The sequence below is a fragment of the Heptranchias perlo genome, chromosome 19 (assembly GCF_035084215.1).
Source record: "Heptranchias perlo isolate sHepPer1 chromosome 19, sHepPer1.hap1, whole genome shotgun sequence".
Classification (NCBI taxonomy): Eukaryota; Metazoa; Chordata; class Chondrichthyes; order Hexanchiformes; family Hexanchidae; genus Heptranchias; species Heptranchias perlo.
In genome coordinates, this window is record NC_090343.1 from 39,273,300 (window position 1) to 39,293,544 (window position 20,245).

The window sequence follows — 20,245 nt, forward strand, 5'->3', positions numbered from 1 at the left end:
TGGCAATGAGGAAAACCAATGGGCCCAAATTCAGAAGGATAGGGACATACTAGAGCTGATTTTCTTCTGCTTGATGCCCCGTGTGCAGCAGTTCCGACGGAGAGGAAATAGAAGAGACGCACATTTCCTGGGGAACACCCATTGTGGGCGGGAAGCTCCAAGCTGAAACCAACAGAAGGGTTTAAATGGTATGTAAATGATGTGGAGGCGACATCACAATGGCCCCCACATCATTCTCCAGGGATTTTGCCTGGAAAGAAGATCATGGGCCCGATATTAGGAGGGAGGCGGGCTGCCAGCGGGGGGTCAACTGAGCATGTGGGTAACCCGCCCAGTAAAAGCAGTGGGTTCCCCACGCGATCGTAAGTAAATTGAAGCCACTTACCTTGGCTTCCAGGTTTCGCGCTGGAAAGCTGCGCAACAGGCGGACTGCGCACCCACATCATAGGCTGTCAGCTGGAGGAGCCCTATTTAAAGGGACAGTCCTCCACTGGCTGATGCTGCAGAAAGGAGTCAAAATTACAGCATGGAGCAGCCCAGGGGGAAGTGGCCTGCCTCTGCCACCACCAAGGCCTGGCTCGAGGAGGCAGAGGAGGTCACCTGCACCACCAACATATCGCCCACCTGCATACAGTGCAGGAGGCGCTTCAATGACCTAAGTAGGTCAGCCAAAGTGAGTACACTTACTCATTCCCCTACACTCCGTCTGCCACATCACCGCCCCCACCCCACATCTCCTTTTGTACTGCCAACACTACTCTATCACATCATTCCTCACACCCACTCAAAGCTCATCCTCATCTTACCTGCACTTACTCACCTCTCCAGTACTCATCCCACCACTACCACTCAACCCAATCCTCATACAATCTCATGGCTCTGTCTCATACTCACCCTCTCATGCATCTCTTTCACGGTCAGCCTCACCCAACCTGCCACTACCTCTGCTGCAGCCACAGGGCATGCATCACGTATGTGTAGTTGGAAGCGTAAGGCAAATGTGTCGTGAACATGAAGGGGATGCACAAGGATGTTTGAGGGTTTGTCATGGTTTTTACATATTACATTGTCACCACTACTGCCATGTCTTGGCCATTCTTGACTGGATTGTGTAATAATGCCCTTTCATGAGGTTCTCCATGAACAACCTTGATGCCACCCATTGGAACCCGGAAGTGGGCGGGTTGGAGCCGGGCTCCAGACCCGATCCGGAAATCCCCAATTTTAGGAGCCCCTCCACCATGAACGCACCCGCTCGGCCATCTGAAAATTGACCCCCATGTATTGAAACTGGTTGGTTAGCGCTTATACTGCAGTCTCTTCAAATTAGGGGATCTGTAAAAGGGCAGACAGCAACTTCCACTTACTTCAGGTAATTCTTGTTTTTTGATCCTAAGGTGCAGTAGGGCTACACTGTTAGGGCAGAGACCATTTGGTTTCTAACAGCAGCCAGCAGGAAAAAATAATGCCTAGAATTTGTGCTACGACAAGCCTTTAAGGCCTGCAGCAGTGCACAAATCCTCTCCGTCAATGTGGAGTGAGCAGATGATAGGCCCATCCAGCTGAGTTAGTTGGTTGAAAAGTGGCAAATATAGTTAATTACAAGTAAAACTAGTGATGAAATTTGGCCAAGAAATAGTAACATGGAATACGTACTGAATGGGAACATATTGGAGATATCAGACCAGGAGAGATTTTGGAATATTGGTAAACACGCCACAAGCACCATTAGATCAGTGTTCCCAGGTGCTAATGAAAGCAACAAAAAAGTGCACTGAATAGCAAAAGGCATTGCATACAAATTAAAAGATGTGATTTTACAATTGTACATGATCTTGGTGAGAAAGCATGAAGGGTGTCATGTCCAATTTTGATCCTCCTACTTCAAAAACGATATTGTTATTCGAGAAGGTAAAGTAGATGGTTCTAAGATTAATACCGGAACTTACAATATTGTCCTATGAAGAGTAATTGTGTATTCATGTACTTTTCCCTTCTGCAGAGAAAAATCTAAGGGGAGATTTAATTGAAGTTTTTAAGATTATGAAAGAGTTTGATTAGTTGGAAACAGATAAGTTTCTCTGCCAAATACAGAATTCCAGAACAGGGTGGGGATATAGATTTAGGACAGAATATCTTTAACAAAATAGTGTGGAATATGTTCTAGCATATGGAACAAACTGCTGGTGCAGGTGGTCAAACAAGAAACTTCAAGGGGTTTCAAAAAGGAAGTAGATAAATTTATGTCATTTGAAGGGATACATGGTTATTAAATTTTATAAACAAAACTGACATAAAAGAAGAATAAAGGAACAGGCTAAATGTCTGAAGGTCTTCTCCTGTCTGAAATACATTACAATTTTAACTCCAAAATAGAAGAAAACAGTTTAAAGAAGGTTTTTGTAATGCCTGTGTAAAGTAAAGCCTTTATTTTGCTCCAGCAACCTTGCCGGGGTTGGTGGTAGCTGAAAATAGGAAATTTGATACAGAGCAAAAGGTCAGCATTACAATTCCCATGTTTTTCTATTATTATTAAGTGTATTAAAAAAATGTAAATGTTAATGTAGGATCTTAACGAGCAAGGCAAGAAACAAAAGTGTTCTCATTTTTATTATATTTACATTTTGCTTTGAGGTGTGCAACTGATGTTTCCGCCCGTTCCAGTTCGGGAAAAATCAGCGAGCCTTTTGCAAAGTTTCCTGATCCTCTCATTTGCAATTGTTGCCAGCAGAGAGATGAAAATATCTGCCCTGATATTTACGGGGAGGGTGGGAGAGTGCGAGGAAGGGCGAAAACGGCCGGAGAACGCGTCAAGGCCGGGGACGTGGCGGTCCTGCCCAGTTTAATGGCAGGACCTATTAATAATTATTTTTTTCTGTTTCCCGCCCAGCAGCTGGTCAAATTGACATGTTGGCCGGCTGTCCGACGGGGAAACCACGGCAGGAGGCCAAAGCCGGGGATCCTTTGGGACGGTCCCCGGCAATTGAGAGGAAGGCTGAAGATTGGGGATTGAGGGGGGGGGGTGGGACAGAGGTCATCGCGAGAGGGAGGAAGGCCGCAAATCAGGGCTTGGGGAGGGGGGACAGGTCAGCGGTGATCGTGGGTGGGAGGGAGCGAGAAATCAAGGCTGGAGGGGATTGGGAGGTCGCTGATAGCGGCAGGGTGGAGAGAGAGGCCACGATCGGAGAGGGGAGGCCAAAGGCTTCCTTCAGGGGCCGGGGATAGCATTCCCGCTCCTCCTGGCCCACAAGGTGCGCCGTAAAAGGCACTTACCTTCTTGAGCTGGCAGCTCCTGCCTCTCTTTCAGTGCCAGGTTTCCCGAGCCCTGGGAAACCCGCGCGGCAACTGTTAAATTTAAATCAGGCTCCCAATTGCACTGTGAAAGCCTGCTTTAAATCTGTGTTAATGAATTGTCCCGCCTCTCCACAGAGGGACACTTGCACACCTCGCTACCCATCGCTGCAAAAAATGAAGGCAGGTGCATAGGCGGCGGGTTGGGGACGCGTTCCCCGCTTTTACATTTTTAACCCCCCCCCCCCACCCAACCCTCTCCCCCCATCGTGTGGGGATTAATATTGAGGCCATCATCTCTGTGTGTGATGGAGAAAACCTTCTATTTCTTTCACTCCAAATAGCTTTGGTATAAACAGCTATCGTGCTGCTTCACTGAGGTGGAGCTTTCACCCTTTATGTTTATTTTCTAACTACCTAAAACTGCAGAATCGGAGAGTAGTAATGAGCTCAAGGGTATAATGATAACTGTGCTTTGATTATGAAACTTGGTTATTCTTAAAACACCTTATTCTAGGTCTTACTTAGGTAGAGGAATGTAAATCAAATACAATTGACCTCTGGAGCCATTAATGCTATTTTTAGCAGGTATTGTGATATATTACATGTTGGCTTTCATTCTATAGTGGCTTTTAAGCAGGGTTCTTACTTGGCGTAGTCAAAAACAGTTAATAAATTACTCAGAACTATACTGATCATTTTAATCAAAATTTTATAAATGTTTGAATATAGCTCTTTTTCCCACTGTAATAACATACTTTATTCTCACAGGTAAGCTGCCTGCAAAATGGAATTGATTTCTTGGTTTCTATTATTATTTTGCCACGTGTTAATGGTAAGTATCAATCTGGAAAATAAAACTAGACTTCATAATTATTAACAGTTCTGAAAAGTTGTGATTTATACATGCGTTTTTCTGCATTAAAAGCAACACCAATTCCCAAAAGTACAAAAATCCCTCAATTGCTTAAAAGTATAGCTTTAGGTCTCCTGATGGCTCAGTGAGTTTCCTTGAGGAGTAGCTGAATCATAAAGACTAGGAAGGTCACAGTTTGAATCCCTGGTCTTTGCTGAAGTAGCTGATTGCAGCAACAGCGGCAGTAGGAATTGAAGAGGTGGAAATCAATTAAGGATTCCATTTCTGACCACAATCTAGCAATGCTCTTCTCGAAGGAATAGCCTGCCTAACGTCACCGTCAAGGGTCACATATTAATAATGGCCACTTGCCTGAGGTTCCACAAAGAATCGCTGCTTTCAGGAGAAGAGGAGAGTACAGAAAATTAGTGAAAGAAATAAATGTCGTCTAACTCTGGAATATCAACATGTAATAAACCATTACGTATTACTGGTGGCGAGTGAGATTCCTCGTTGCCAGCACATACTCACAAAATGACTCCCAATATTTTAATATGGTGTACGGGAGGAAGACAAATCTAACTTCCAATTTTTTTTTAAGGACAAAGTGATCCTAGGATGCTCTTGAATTGAGCTAGACTGAGTTCTTGCTAATTTGGTTCGGATTTGGCTGCCAAAACAATGGCAAGTGCTTGGAGGTAAAATTCTGTATATGCGTATTCTGAAAGCATGGCCTTTCCTAGTGCAAGTGATAAGGTTTTACTGCTGGTGGGAAACAGGTTACGTGGTAGGAGAAATGACCATGTGCAAATCAAATTTAAAGGGATGAGGACAATTAACGGCTAGTGTCACAAACGTGGGGAAACATTCAAAAACTCTTTGGAAAATGTCAGAAGGAATTTCAATCTATTAGCAGCCTAGGCTGAAGGGACAGGGGACTAAGAAAAAACAAGCAACAATGAAGGGAAAGGAAATCTTTGGTGCCAGCATAAGACTGCAGACAAGTGACTGAGCATCCCAGAACCCAATTACTGTTTGTTGGCGGCTGAAGTTGAGGTTGTGCTGTACAAGTTGGCTGTAAGTAGGTTTGCCTCTGTACCACTCCATGATACAATCCCTCCAGGTCATCATTGCAACTTAATGCAAGGAGTAGGAGCCAAGTTTCAGCCCACAGCTGACAGTTAATGTCACTGCATGTGCCACGTGGTGTTCTTGCAGCAGAAGGCACAATTCTGCATCTGTCTCTCTGCTGACCCAGGCCACAATAAGACAATTCCCCCAGTCATTGCCAGTTGGTGTGCCAGGGCCTGCAGAAATGGTTGATGGCATCTTGACAAGTGCAGCCAAATAAGGCTGCCGTGCCTTCCTTCATGTAATGTCACTGAATGCATGACAGACTGTGGGTGGGTGAGGAAACATCAACATTACAGTAAGTCAGGTATTCACATATCTTAATGATGCTGTCAAGGTCTGCTGATGTTTCCTACTTTGGGAAGAGGAGGGTCCACCAGCACGATGTCTGCCAAACCAAGGTCATTTCACCTCTGTCTATAGGGTGGCATGCAAGTACTAGCAGGTAGACACAGAGCATCTCTTGTGTAGCCTGACCTGCTTGGCCTCATACTGTAGGTTTTCCTCTTCTTCGAGACACATCAACTAAGGGCATTCCCATTGGGAAACCCATTGGTGCCACTGGGGGAATAGATAAATTTACATCAATTGCCACAAAGGCTCATGAGAACCTAAAAGGGGAAAAAAAACAAAAAAAGATTAAGAAATGCCAAAGATACACTTACATTTATATTGCTGTGTCCTTTCCATGACCTCCAAATTGTTTACTGCCACCTGGATGCCCATTTAAAGTTAATACTCTTAACATCATGCGTCCTGCACAACAGAACTGCATGCAGGCCTGATATGCTCTGAAATTAATGTTAAAATGAAGTGCTCGTCCGTTTGAGATGAGTGCTTCTAAAGCTACTGATCCTGTCCACCAGAAAATGAGTTAAAACATAACCCAATGCACTTCTGGTAGAACTGCACTTTGGCCAATTTCCTGCACCTGATCCTTTCAATACCACCTAAAAATCCAGACAGAGAATCCTGCTACCTATGTCAGCATCAAGCACTCCCAGGTATAAATGATTAGATGCAGAATAAAGCTCTCTTTTCCCTGTCCCGAGCTTGATTGGACACCCTGACTGCATTAGAATTGCATTTTTCTATTTCCTACACCAGCCACCCTGAGTAAGATTGTCATTTCACATTTTTTATTATTCGTTCATGAGATGTGGGCGTCGCTGGTGAGGCCAGCATTTATTGCCCATCCCTAATTGCCCTTGAGAAGGTGGTGGTGAGCCGCCTTCTTGAACCGCTGCAGTCCATGTGGTGAAGGTTCTCCCACAGTGCTGTAAGGAAGGGAGTTCCAGGATTTTGACCCAGTGACGATGAAGGAACGGCGATATATTTCCAAGTCGGGATGGTGTGTGACTTGGAGGGGAACGCGCAGGTGGTGGTGTTCCCATGTGCCTGCTGCTCTTGTCCTTCTAGGTGGTAGAGGTCGCGGGTTTGGGAGGTGCTGTCGAAGAAGCCTTGGCGAGTTGCTGCAGTGCATCCTGTGGATGGTACACACTGCAGCCACTGTGCGCCGGTGGTGAAGGGAGTGAATGTTTAGGGTGGTGGATGGGGTGCTAATCAAGCGGGCTGCTTTATCTTGGATGCTGTCAAGCTTCTTGAGTGTTGTTGGAGCTGCACTCATCCAAGCAAGTGGAGAGAATTCCATCACACTCCTGACTTGTGCCTTGTAGACGGTGGAAAGGGTTTGGGGAGTCAGGAGGTGAGTCACTCGCTGCAGAATACCCAGCCTCTGACCTGCTCTCGTAGCCACAGTATTTATATGGCTGGTCCAGTTAAGTTTCTGGTCAATGGTGACCCCCAGGATGTTGATGGTGGGGGATTCGGCGATGGTAATGCTGTTGAATGTCATGGGGAGGTGGTTAGACTCTCTCTTGTTGGAGATGGTCATTGCCTGGCACTTTCTGGCGCGAATGTTACTTGCCACTTATGAGCCCAAGCCTGGATGTTGTCCAGGTCTTGCTGCATGCGGACTCGGACTGCTTCATTATTTGAGGGGTTGCGAATGGAACTGAACACTGTGCAATCATCAGCGAACATCCCCATTTCTGACCTTATGATGGAGGGAGGTTAATTTGATGAAGTAGCTGAAGATGGTTGGGCCTAGGACACTGCCCTGAGGAACTCCTGCAGCAATGTCCTGGGGTTGAGATGATAGGCCTCCAACAACTACTACCATCTTCCTTTGTGCTATGTATGACTCCAGCCACTGGAGAGTTTTCCCCCTGATTCCCATTGATTTCAATTTTACTAGGGCTCCTTGGTGCCACACTCGGTCAAATGCTGCCTTGATGTCAAGGGCAGTCACTCTCACCTCACCTCTGGAATTCAGCTCTTTTGTCCATGTTTGGACCAAGGCTGCAATGAGGTCTGGAGCCGAGTGGTCCTGGCGGAACCCAAACTGAGCATAAGTGAGCAGGTTATTGGTGAGTAAGTGCTGCTTGATAGCACTGTCAACGACACCTTCCATCACTTTGCTGATGATTGAGAGTAGACTGATGGGGCGATAATTGGCCGGATTGGATTTGTCCTGCTTTTTGTGCTCAGGACATACCTGGGCAATTTTCCACATTGTCGGGTGGATGCCAGTGTTGTAGCTGTACTGGAACAGTTTGGCTAGAGGCGCAGCTAGTTCTGGAGCACAAGTCTTCAGCACTACAGCTGGGATGTTGTCGGGGCCCATAGCCTTTGCTATATCCAGTGCACTCAGCCGTTTCTTGATATCACATGGAGTGAATCGAATTGGCTGAAGACTGGCTTCTGAGATGGTGGGGATATCGGGAGGAGGCCGAGATGGATCATCCACTCGGCACTTCTGGCTGAAGATGGTTGCAAACGCTTCAGCCTTGTCTTTTGCACTCACGTGCTGGACTCCGCCATCATTGAGGATGGGGATGTTTGCAGAGCCTCCTTCTCCCATTAGTTGTTTAATTGTCCACCACCATTCACGACTGGATGTGGCAGGACTGCAGACCTTTGATCTGATCTGTTGGTTGTGGAATCGCTTAGCTCTGTCTACAGCATGCTACTTCCGCTGTTTAGCGTGCATGTGGTCCTGAGTTGTAGCTTCACCAAGTTGGCACCTCATTTTTAGGTACGCCTGGTGCTGCTCCTGGCATGCTCTTCTACACTCCTCATTGAACCAAGGTTGATCCCCTGGCTTGTTGGTAATGGTAGAGTGAGGAATATGCCGGGCCATGAGTTTACAGATTGTGCTGGAATACAATTCTGATGCTGCTGATGGCCCACAGTGCCTCATGGATGCCCAGTTTTGAGCTGCTAGATCTGTTCTGAATCTATCCCATTTAGCACGGTGGTAGTGCCACACAACACGTTGGATGGTGTCCTCAGTGCAAAGACAGGACTTCGTCTCCACGAAGACTGTGCGGTGGTCACTCCTACCAATACTGTCATGGACAGATGTATTTGCGACAGGTAGATTGGTGAGGCCGAGGTCAAGTAAGTTTTTCCCTCGTGTTGGTTCGCTCACCACCTGCCGCAGGCCCAGTCTGGCAGCTATGTCCTTCAGGACTCGGCCAGCTCGGTCAGTAGTGGTGCTACCGAGCCACTCTTGGTGATGGACATTGAAGTCCCCCACCCAGAGTACATTTTGTGCCCTTGCTGCCCTCAGTGCTTCCTCCAAGTGGTGCTCAACATGGAGGAGGACTGATTCATGGGCCCTTACCAGAGAAGACTTGCATCCCATTGGTTTAAGCTGAATTTGGAACCAGGTCCCAGTGAATAACCAGGGTCTAATATACCATACAGTCCAGTCTCCCCTTTTCCATCAATCCCCAGAAAGTACCCCAGTAGAAAAGTTTAAATTTTGCAAGTGTATGGGTCTCTGTAAGCATTTTCTCAAACTGAAAATGATCTTAAATGGCAAAATGTCCAGCTCGTCCTGGCTAAATGGAGTTTAGTCATATGGAGCATCTAAACAGATATTATAAATTAGAAAAGTGTATTCAAATACTAATAGCTAGAAACTTTTACATGTGCTAATATTTATCTCACATCCAGTCATAGTGGGTACATAACTTTGCCCAGGAGATTAATGTAACACATAGATCCTATCCATAAGGGATTGATTTGCAACCATTCCTATTTTATATCCATGCTCAAAGTTAACCACATTTTGTTGTTAATTTTATTACAGCAAAATAGGAACCATGTCCACAGAGACTTTCATAGCATACAGTTCAAACACAATTGTAAACAATTTTACAACACCAAGTTATAGTCCAGCAATTTTATTTGAAATTCGCAAGCTTTCGGAGGCTTCCTCCTTCCTCCTCACATTCACCTGAGGAAGGAGGAAGCCTCCAAAAGCTTGTGAATTTCAAATAAAATTGCTGGACTATAACTTGGTGTTGTAAAATTGTTTACAATTGTCAACCCCAGTCCATCACCGGCATCTCCACATCAGTTCAAACACAGACAGTGCTATCTCTCTTAATAATATTCCTCAGCTTACTTCAGTATAACCTGGTCTAACAGCATAATGTTCTAAAACATGACTAGGTTGCTTTTTCTGTATCCTCTTTGCTTCAAGCGTTGGACAGGTACAATGCACTGCATCTGTCCAAGTCAAGTTGCAGACAATTTTGATATCCCAGGCCTTGGCCTGAGGCACCCACTGAGCAGGAGCTAAATGGAGTGGATCCACAGGTCTGAGAGGCCCACAGCAGCAGGCCTGGCTATCGGTCTTGGGGCCTTCTGGTGGCTGTTGGACAACAGCAGCCAGAAGTATCTTGGCCCGAAAATCAGTTTACCTGCTGAAAATAATTGGCCTCTTACTTTCCAGCACTGCTGCTGGATGCCCTCAGACCCCCTGATATGAGGGGGGGTCATCAGTGCAAGGCCCAATATCGTATTCTTCAGGAGCCTCTGAAAATAGGTGCCCAACTATTGGGAATAGGAAATTGAGACAAGACCGATAATGCCCCCTCTGCCTCATTTACATGGTATCACCAGGCCTGCAACGGCTCTGCCCATCTTGGGGAAGCCTCAAAAATCCCACGGCAATGTAAAGACAATGGAGACTTGGTATTAACAGTTGTCCACCTCTTTTTCCTGATCTTTGCATCTGGGGAATGGGTGCTCCCCAGGAACAAATGTTAGGAAAATTGGCCCGCACCTTTTCTTGTCATGTAAAGTAGAAGTGAAAGGAAAAACTTGTAGACATAATGGTGACAGTTATTGATAGTAATGGAAAATATGAATTCTGTTGAGTCTCCAACAGGATAGTTCTGAAAAGATAAACAGTGAGAAACTATAAAGATTATATAAAACAAAAGAAAATACTTTGTTGGGAAGCATGTTTAATGCTGTGAAATACTCTCACATTTTAGATAGGACTTGCTTTTTGGATGGCTTTTACTGTTTAGGATTTCTTGAATATATCACAGGCTTATATGATCCTTATCGTCTTCTATTCTCTATATAAAATACATTGAACTGATACTAGTTGGATGAACTGGGTGACACATTGGGTGCAAAACTGGCCTTTCGTCTCAGAAATCTGAATTCAAGTCCAGCCCAACCTGATGGGATAAAAGTTTCATCTGTCAGAGTAGAAGGAACTTTATTCTACACTTAGCCTGTGTTACACTTACTCCGGAACTCCTAGGTGCTGACAAAACAGAAAACAGACCTGTTCTCCCAGCACTAACATCCACACCTTGTTGGCAACAAACGTTTTTAAAAATAAATATCACCGTGTTTCATTCACGTAATTGCCGTGCTGCAGGTGAACGCTCAATGTGAGCTGTTATATCTTGCAGATGCGTTAAGTTGAAATCACTAGGTTTAAAATGGGAAAAAACATTAGTTAAAAAGAAAGACTGAGGTGGGCACTGAGAAAAGAAATCTGCTCCAAAATTATGTTAAAATGTGTTGCAAATTAGAAGTATGGTCAGGATTGTGGGGATGGGCATTGAAGACCTATTGTTAATTTAAGAATTAAGTCCACAATATTTAGAACTGACATGCAAATTATTGTTTTATGCAGCTGTCCTGGCTGATGGATACCCGCTTCCTCTGATTAACCACATCAAACTTTCTAACCTTATTGTACAGCCACATAAGGTAAAGTTACTTAGTGTAGAACTGTTGCATAAGGAACAGCCTCCTACCAGTATTAAGCCATATATGATTTGTGCATTGATTATATACAAAGGTTATAGATCAAGTCATTTATTGCAATGAACATACCATCTGAAAATAAGGTTCCACTATTATACAATAAAATAGATCTAAGTTGTAACAATATAAAGTATTAGAATGTACGGGGTATTAATAGATTTGATACTCAATATGTCCAATCTCTGCAAATAGAGTGCTGAACTATACGGCCAAAATGGTAGAGTAAAAATCGGAGGAAGCCCTGCTTAAACTGTACAGTGCTCTGGTCACACCACCCTTTGAATACTACGTCTAGCCCTGGACACCAAGATGCAATGGGACACCATCTCCACTGCCTGTGTGTATATTTCTCTCTGGCATTCTTCTTTCAAATGTCAAGCTCCTGAGATCTGGGTCTCTGAGGCTCCTCAGTCGAGGACAGCCATCTCCCTACCCTCCGGTCAGCAATGATTGTCTCCTCATCTCCTCATTGCATTCCTGGATTGCTCTCCTCTCGCCTCCTAGCTCAACCTCCTCTACCTCTAGGTCTTTTTTTCTGGCTGCTGGTTTAACTTCTGCTCCTCCTGTACTAGCTGCTGGTCTGGTTGTAATTGCTGCTGGCTTCTGGTTGTACCTTGCTCTCCTTTATGTCCCTAACCTGTTTATTTCCATTGTTACCTCCTGCCGAGAAGCTGCCTTTCCCCTTTACGTTAGGACCTATATTGGTTTGGTTACCTTTTCTCTTATCAACTGCTACTCTTCTTATCCTGTCTAGATCTCTCCCAGTGGCCTATGTAATTTAGAGTTCTTCTGTGTCCTGTCAGCATTTGGTTGCTGCTCTGGATACATCCCTCGCTACCCATTCTTTCTTTCAGCTGTTATTGGTATTGTCAAGAAAGATGAGCCAAAAATTGCTCCTGAAATAACGGAGGAGCGCAACAGCACTCTCCGTTTTCAATGGCGAATTGAAGGAGTGAGTTCCCGCTTTTGCACATGCGCACTAAAATGCAGAAATCGTGAACTTGCTCCTATTGGCTCGCAGGCGATTTGACGACTTCAAATTAAAGTGCCATCGTGTGCTGCAATCGTAGAAATCATTGAAAAATTGCAAACTTGCTCATCTGCCCAGCTGGAAAGTAACTAATTACGCCACCAAACAGGTATGCTTGAAAGTACCAGGTTTAAACTAAGTTTTAAAAGCGCAGTTAGTCTTAATGACTGCCAAACAGCTAAAAATTAAATTTTTAAAATGTGGAGTCTCATATTACTCCTTATTTTAATAGTTTTTGGTCATTAAAAAAAAATTAAATTAAAAAATTAAAATTATTTTTTTTATTTTTCCCTTCTGTCTATTTTTAATTTAATTCAATTGTTTCTTTGACTTCTTATTAAAAGAATTTTAAATTTTTATTTACGATGACATCTAGAATACTAACTTTAAATGAATGAAGTCTGCTTGCCTGCTTCAGCAATACAGCCTGAATCTGTGGGCGTGACTTCTCTTCCTGACAGATTTTGTGGGCGTGTCTTCTACTCTCACAGACTGTTCCATGCGCTGGATTCACGCTGCTCAGAGGCTGGGTTGATAGTGCACAATTTTTTTAAAGTTCAAAATCAAGAAATTCGATGCCACAGAGCCTGCAGTAAGTATTTTCAGTTAATTTAAGTTGCAGGAGTTGCGGTGAGCGTTGCCTCGCCACTCTGCACGATTTCTGGCCCCATCTTTATTTTTCCCTTTCGAATTAAAAAAAGTGGTCATTGTGCTTCAGGATTTGTTGCAGAATGCCTTTAGTCTTTTACACAGTGACAGAAGCCACAATCAGGATTGTGACACCCCCTTGCCTTTTTGCGATACACCTTATTTTGTGGCAGATAGGAACATAGGAACAGGAGTAGGCCATTCAGCCCCTTGTGCCTGCTCCGCCATTAGATAAGATCATGGCTGATCTGTGATCTAACTCCATATACCTGCCTTAGGCCCATATCCCTTAATACCTTTGGTTGCCAAAAAGCTATCTATCTCAGATTTAAATTTAACAATTGAGCGAGTATCAATTGCCGTTTGCGGAGGAGAGTTCCAAACTTCTACAACCCTTTGTGTGTAGAAATGTTTTCTAATCTCGCTCCTGATAGGTCTGGCTCTAATTTTTAGACTGTGCCCCCTACTCCTAAAATCCCCAACCAGCAGAAATAGTTTCTCTCTATCCACCCTATCTGTTCCCCTTAATATCTTATAAACTTCGATCAGATCACCCCTTAACCTTCGAAACTCTAGAGAATACAACCCCAATTTGTGTAATCTCTCCTCGTAACTTAACCCTTGAAGTCCGGGTATCATTCTAGTAAACCTATGCTGCACTACCTCCAAGGCCAATATGTCCTTCCGAAGGTGTGGTGCCCAGAACTGCTCACAGTACTCCAGGTGCGGTCTAACCAGATGAAGCAAAACAATCACAAGCCCCCTTGACAGCTGCTGAAGTCATTCATCTCAGTCTCTCCTGAGCTACTAAAAAATTGCTTCACTACAGGGGATCTGGGACCTCCTGAATGTCGGGGTCCAATGGTCTATCTCCTTAACCAATGAAAATTAAGGATAGAGAAAGAAATAGAGGAATGACAGAGAAGGAAATAGGGTGAATTAAAGTTAAATTAAATACAGAAAGAGTAATAAAGAGGGAGAGTGGATTAAGAGAGAGAGAAAAAAAGAAACAGAAAGGAAAAGTAAGAAAAAAAGTGTTAAAATGTTAAAATTTAAAATTTAAAAAAACCTCTGGGAACAATTTACTACCTGCGTGAGCAATACTCCACAGTTTCATTGTTCCCTTTCTGGGCCTTCAAGGCTGAGCGGCATGTCAGGACCATAAATCATGTCATTAACAGGGTCTTTACAGTATGAATTACCAGCTCTAAATGACTGAAGCGAGATTAATTCATATTAATGGCGCAAATCCAGCAATTTCATGACACACAATGGGGAGGCTCACGGCGAGATGGTAATTTTTTCAGTTTTGGCGAGACTAAGGAGCAGCGCAAATCATCCAGCAATTTGTGGCGAATCAGAACTCATGCCGTATATCTCTTCTTAGCCACAAATTGATGGGTTTTTCACGCACTAATAATGGCGGGCGCTGTAAACTCACCATTATTTTTCCAGCAATTTCAGGGTCAATGTTACAGTTATAATTAAGTAAAATGTAATACATCTCTATGTCTTGTTCAGTCTTTAAACCTTTGGTGAGCATTTCAGTCCATATTAGACTTTAGTCCTGTGAGTGGCAGAACAGTAGCTTGGTAAACATTAATCAAATTAGTTTATGCAGGACAATTCAAATCAAGATGAATTAGGCATCATATATTAAATTTTAGGAAAAATGTAAATCCTGCATATTGATAAAGAGGAAATGTTTTTCTTGGACCATCTAGCTCCTATCTGTTGCACCTTGAGATTGCAATTACTTATTTCCTACATACTGTTTGTCCAACTGTGATTTTATTTCTATTTTTCCTACATTTGCATTTGCAGAACAAGACAGACCAGAAAAAGTTACTGTTATTCATGATCCATGCATACTTTTTCATAAAAATAGCTTGTTCTCATAGTACACTTTTATATATGCAGGGTAGTAATACAAAACAGTAAAACAGATGAAAATTATGGATGATCCCCCTAACCCTTAGAAATTCATAAACTCGTGCATTTGTCTCAAATTATATAATATTGTGAAATTATTATGCTACTAATTATGCTACTAAAGGCTACCTGACTGATGAATGCTTCCATGGTGCATAAAAGGGTTACATACGAACATATGAATTAAGAGCAGGAGTAGGCCATTCGGCCCCTCGAGCCTGCTCTGCCAATTGATAAGATCGTGGCTGATCTGATTGTGACCTCAACCCTACTTTTCCGTCTACCTACAATAACCTTTGACTCCCTTGTTAATCAGGAATCTATCTAACTCAGCCTTAAAAATATTCAATGACCCTGCCTCCACCAGTCTCTGGGGAAGGAAGTTCCACAGACTCACGACCCTCTGAGAGAAAAAATTTCTCCTCATCTCCGTCTTAAATAGGAGACTCCTTATTTTTAACTGTGGCCCCTAGTTCTAGTCTCTCCCACAAGGGGAAACATCCTCTCAGCATCTACCACTTCTAGTCCCCTCAGGATCTTATATGTTTCAATAAGATCACCTCTCATTCTTCTAAACTCCAGTGTATACAGGCCCAACTTGTCCAACCTTTCATCATAAGATAACCCCCTCATCCCAGGAATCAGTCAAGTGAACCTTCTCTGAACCGCCTCTACAGCAATTATGTCCTTTCTTAAATAAGGAGACCAAAACTGCACACAGTATTCTAGATGTGGTCTCACCAATGCCCAGTACAACTGTAGCAAAACATCTCTACTTTTATATTCCATTCCCCTTGCAATAAATGACAACATTCCATTTGCCTTCCTAATCACTTGCTGTACCTGCATACTAACTTTTTGTGATTCATGTAGTAGGACACCCAGATCCCTCTGTACCTCAGAGTTCTGCAATCTCTTTCCATTTAAATAATATACTGCATTTCTAGTCCTCCTGCCAAAGTGGACAAGTTCACATTTTCCCACATTATACTCCATCTGCCAAATTTTTGCCCACGATTTCCCTTTCACAAAGCTGTTGACGCTGCTGGATTGCATTGAGATTTTTCTAAGTGTCCTGCTATAACCTCCTTAATAATAGATTTTAGCATTTTCCCTATGACAGATGTTAAGCTAACTGGCCTGTAGTTTCCTACTTTCTGTCTCCCTCCTTTCTTGAATAGAGGAGTTACATTCGCTATTTTCCAATCTGATGGGACCCTTCCAGAATCTAGGGAAATTTGGAAAATTAATACCAATGCATCTACTATCTCTGCAGCCACTTCTTTTAAGATCCTAAATTCGGTTGTGTTAAATGTAAATATTACACCCAAACCATTGTTTCAGTTTCATACTGAGTCAATTTTTTTTATATTTTAGAATTTCCTGCTGTTTGCCACAGACGTCACCTACAACTGAATGTCAAAGAATTTCCACACCAATAGCACAATGATCATAGACTGAAACATTCAGGAAGAAATTAATTATACAAATCTTTCTCCAAAAATGATGGTTGTCTAATGCAAATTTTCTTTGCATTTCATTCCATAATGCTTTACATGTAAACACATTAGTGCTTTGTATTATTTTATTGTAATTACAAAGGTCAGAAAGCTGACAATAAATGTGTCTGTAGTGTACTGCGGACATGTAAATTATGAATAAGAGTGGGTTGCAATGATACAAGACACTGATCAATGTTCCACTTTTTAAAATGACATAATAAAGGCTACAAATTTTTGATTCTGTTTCTTTTATGTATTCATTTACTTCTATTGCCTCAGTAAATTGAATACAATATCCTGTACCTATATTTTCCTGCTGGACACTGTAGACTATTTGCTCCCCAAATCACAGAGATTCGGTTGACCTCTCAGTACATCTCTTCATTTGCATCTGTCATTCTCCCTATCAGCGTTTTCTTCCACATTGAGGAAGAATAAGAAGAGACTATAGTTGGCTAAGTTGTTCATCCCAGGACATCCCAGGATATGATGCATTTCATCTTCATGCACAAATATGGGGGGAGGAAAATCATGAGAGTTCTATGCACAAGCCAGGTGACTTTCCCCAATATCCTGTGTGAAAGACTTAATTTAAAAGCACCTTCATTCTTTTCTTCCTAGTGTTGGCTGTAGATTTTTATGTTGTCTGTCACATCCGGTGCAATTCAATTGTCATTTATCAGTTCTCTTTAGTTCACAATCATGCTGAGTCACTATTGGCAACCAGGTCATAGCATCCAACAAAGCATTCGAGTGGATTTAGTCTTGGTCTTCTTAATCTCACCGTCTGCTCAATGCCATCTCCTGGTTTCAAGACCTACAGGCCTTATTGGGGGACAAAAGAAGAAGAAGAATGATGTGTCTCAGAATGAGGCCTCATGCACAGTGTAGTGGAAGGAGGTCATCTAGCCTGTGCTTGTAGTGAAATTCTTAAAAGATTTTTACCCTGTGGAACAAGAGCAATATCCTATTGATATGTAAAGAGTGAATTTATTTGTTCTCATTATGTGGCCAATGCTGATAAAGCTTCATTTTATTTGTCTATCCCTAGTTTCCCTAAGAAGGTCGCGGTGTTGAACTGTTGCAGACCTTGTGCTGATGGTGTTCCCACAATGATGTTGGGAAAGGAATTCCAGGATTTTGACACAGCAATGATGAAAGAATAGTGGTATATGCCCAAGTCAGGATTGTGTCTGCCTTGAAGGCAAGATTGGAGGTGATGGCTCCATGATCTTACTGCTCCTGTCCTTCTTGGTGGTAGAGGTTGCAAGACAAGGAGGTGTTGTTAAGGTTAGGTTAGTAAGTTGCTGCAGTGCATCCTGCAGATAGTATGACAGTGGTAGAAGGGGGTGGATGCTGAGTCCAATGGTAGGGGCACCGATCAAGGGACTATTTTTCCTGGATAGCATCAAGCATCTAGTGTTGTTGCAGGTACCCGCATGCAGGTGAATGGTGAGTATTACATGTAACCCTTGTAGATGGTAGAGTGGGCTCATAAGGAGTTGGGTCAGCCATTAATCAGGGTTCCCAGCCTTTGCCCTGCTCTTGTAGCCAGATTGTTGACATAGCTGGTCCAGTAAAGCTTCTGGTCAAGGTTAATCCCCAGAATGTTGATGTTGGTGGTGGCTCAGTGATGGCAGTGGTGGGTCAGTGATGGTGGTGTCAACTAACTAAAATGATGCCCATCCTTAATATCTTTCATCCCTGCACAATTTGTCAAAGTTTCAACATAAGTGCTGACGTACAAAATACAGGAGGAGCCAGAGTCAGACCCTCCCTTCACTCCTCCCACCCCAGGATAATCAAAGAGACCCTCCCCGTAGGACAGTATTGCAGCAGGCCTGGGAGGAGGCAAAGGAAGAAGACTTGAGGGAGCAACTCATCGTCAACACCACTATCAGTGTCAGGCCTAATGTGAAAGTTAACCACAGGTATACTTGCAGCACAGTTTGCATCTGGCTGTCTGTTGACCCAGATCCTGTGCAGCCACTTCCACTCAGTTTCTGCCAGATTAGTGCAGGTTGGGGGGTATTGATTGTCCTCTGATGGAACCTGACTTAATTGGCACCCCTACATTTTCCCACTTCTTCCTCCAAAAGCCATGAATTAATTGTTATTCCCAATGGGAAAGCCACTGTCCCAATAACATGGTCATACAAAAAAATGGCAGCACCAAAATATTTGACACAATGCTTCCTAAGTGGGAAAAGAAAAGAAACCAAAAAAGCAAGAGAAAAGGTACATAAAAACCTCAAAATGCAACTTACAAATTCTAACATTGGGCTCTTTAAATGCATTTCCATAAACAGCATAACTAGCAGCCCTGGACCCTTAATTAATGACTGGTTAACGACTGACATAAACAAGAGAAATTGTGAGAATGTCTAAATAATATAATTGCAGCTAATTGTAATATAACTAATTGCAAACTGGTAAATGCTTCTGGCACAAATGCAAAACCTAATTGGAAAATTCGATGGAGTGCCAACCAGGCAGAAATCCAGAAAAGTGGATCTTTTGCCATTTTTCCAATCGGTTACACCAATCTTATATTCGTTAATCAGATGTAACCAAATGGAACATCTACCTTCATACATGAATTTTTTTAATCATGGATTTTCTCTCACACACCAGTTGTTAATATTTTATTTCTCAGTCAGATGCTATGGGTTCAAACCTCAGTCAAGGACTTGAGCACATAATCTAGGCTGACACCTCTGTGTGGCACTGAGGATGTTCTGCAGTGTTGGAGGTGACGTTAGTCACTACTCTGCAGTTTGAAGTTGTAAAGCTATACACGTGAAGAAGACATGATCAGGTCTGTGTGGCCTGCCATATGCGGACATTTTGATAAGAAACTTTTAGCTCAGAAAAGCATAAAAAGTGGCAGACTATAATGGGGATTTGGATTTGTAGAGTTTGATCAACCTGAATGATGAGCTCAGAACTGTAACGTGTTTGAGTCCCCAACCATGGGATGTGGTTGTAAGTACTATATTTTAAGAGTATGCCCAAGTACTACAGCGTGTACTGTATGCTTAATAAAACTATGAATGCTTGACCTCCATGCTTCAAGAACCTTATTGCTTTTGAGGAATAGATAGAACATCTTAAATCAAAATTTAAAAATATTCTCTAACAATAAAATGTTGGTTTATTTATAAAATAGAATAATGTTTCCATTGGTGTTTTGTGGCAATAAAGGCTGGCTAATATGTGTCAAAATGGTCAAGTGATAGATTCCGAACAATTTATGTTTACCTTCCCATCAGTATTTATGATTAACATTATCTATGCGATTGTTCCTTTGATAACAACTGATTGATTATTCCTGTCTTCAAATAAATTGAGGACATAAAAAGGGAGAATATTTCAATGCTAAGCAGTTCAAGCATAGCAGTTAATATCCATGTGGATACACAGAAATCAGCGAGCCTTTGGGGGCACATATTCTATTATTTACACCTTCATCTAAAGGATCAATCTCAAGACTGCGTTCTGTTTACCAAGGGATAAAATAAGTCTTGTCTATTTCATTCTAAGGATTGGTCCACTTAAGAAACTATGTGAAAAGCTGGAAGTAGTTTTACTTGACTGTTTATTCTTACCTTAAAAAAAACAAAAAAACCCACTTTGTGGACTGTTTCCAGATTTTGTGTCAGTGTGCTGTATACTATTTGCTTGATATCTTTGCTCCTTTAAATTAAA

The 20,245-nt window shown here is 42.7% G+C and overlaps 1 protein-coding gene across 1 annotated transcript in view; it reads left to right on the forward strand.

Annotated features, from left to right (window-relative positions):
- The window catches only part of LOC137335352 (bactericidal permeability-increasing protein-like), a 61,802-nt gene extending 45,048 nt beyond the window's left edge, over nucleotides 1-16,754 (forward strand). The window contains exons 14-16 of the mRNA XM_068000685.1: nucleotides 4,063-4,126; nucleotides 11,292-11,368; nucleotides 16,413-16,754. Coding sequence (XP_067856786.1) covers nucleotides 4,063-4,126; nucleotides 11,292-11,368; nucleotides 16,413-16,451 — 180 coding nt within the window. The 3' untranslated portion in view covers nucleotides 16,452-16,754. The remainder of the gene's footprint in view (nucleotides 1-4,062; nucleotides 4,127-11,291; nucleotides 11,369-16,412) is intronic.
- Nucleotides 16,755-20,245: the final 3,491 nt, after the last annotated feature.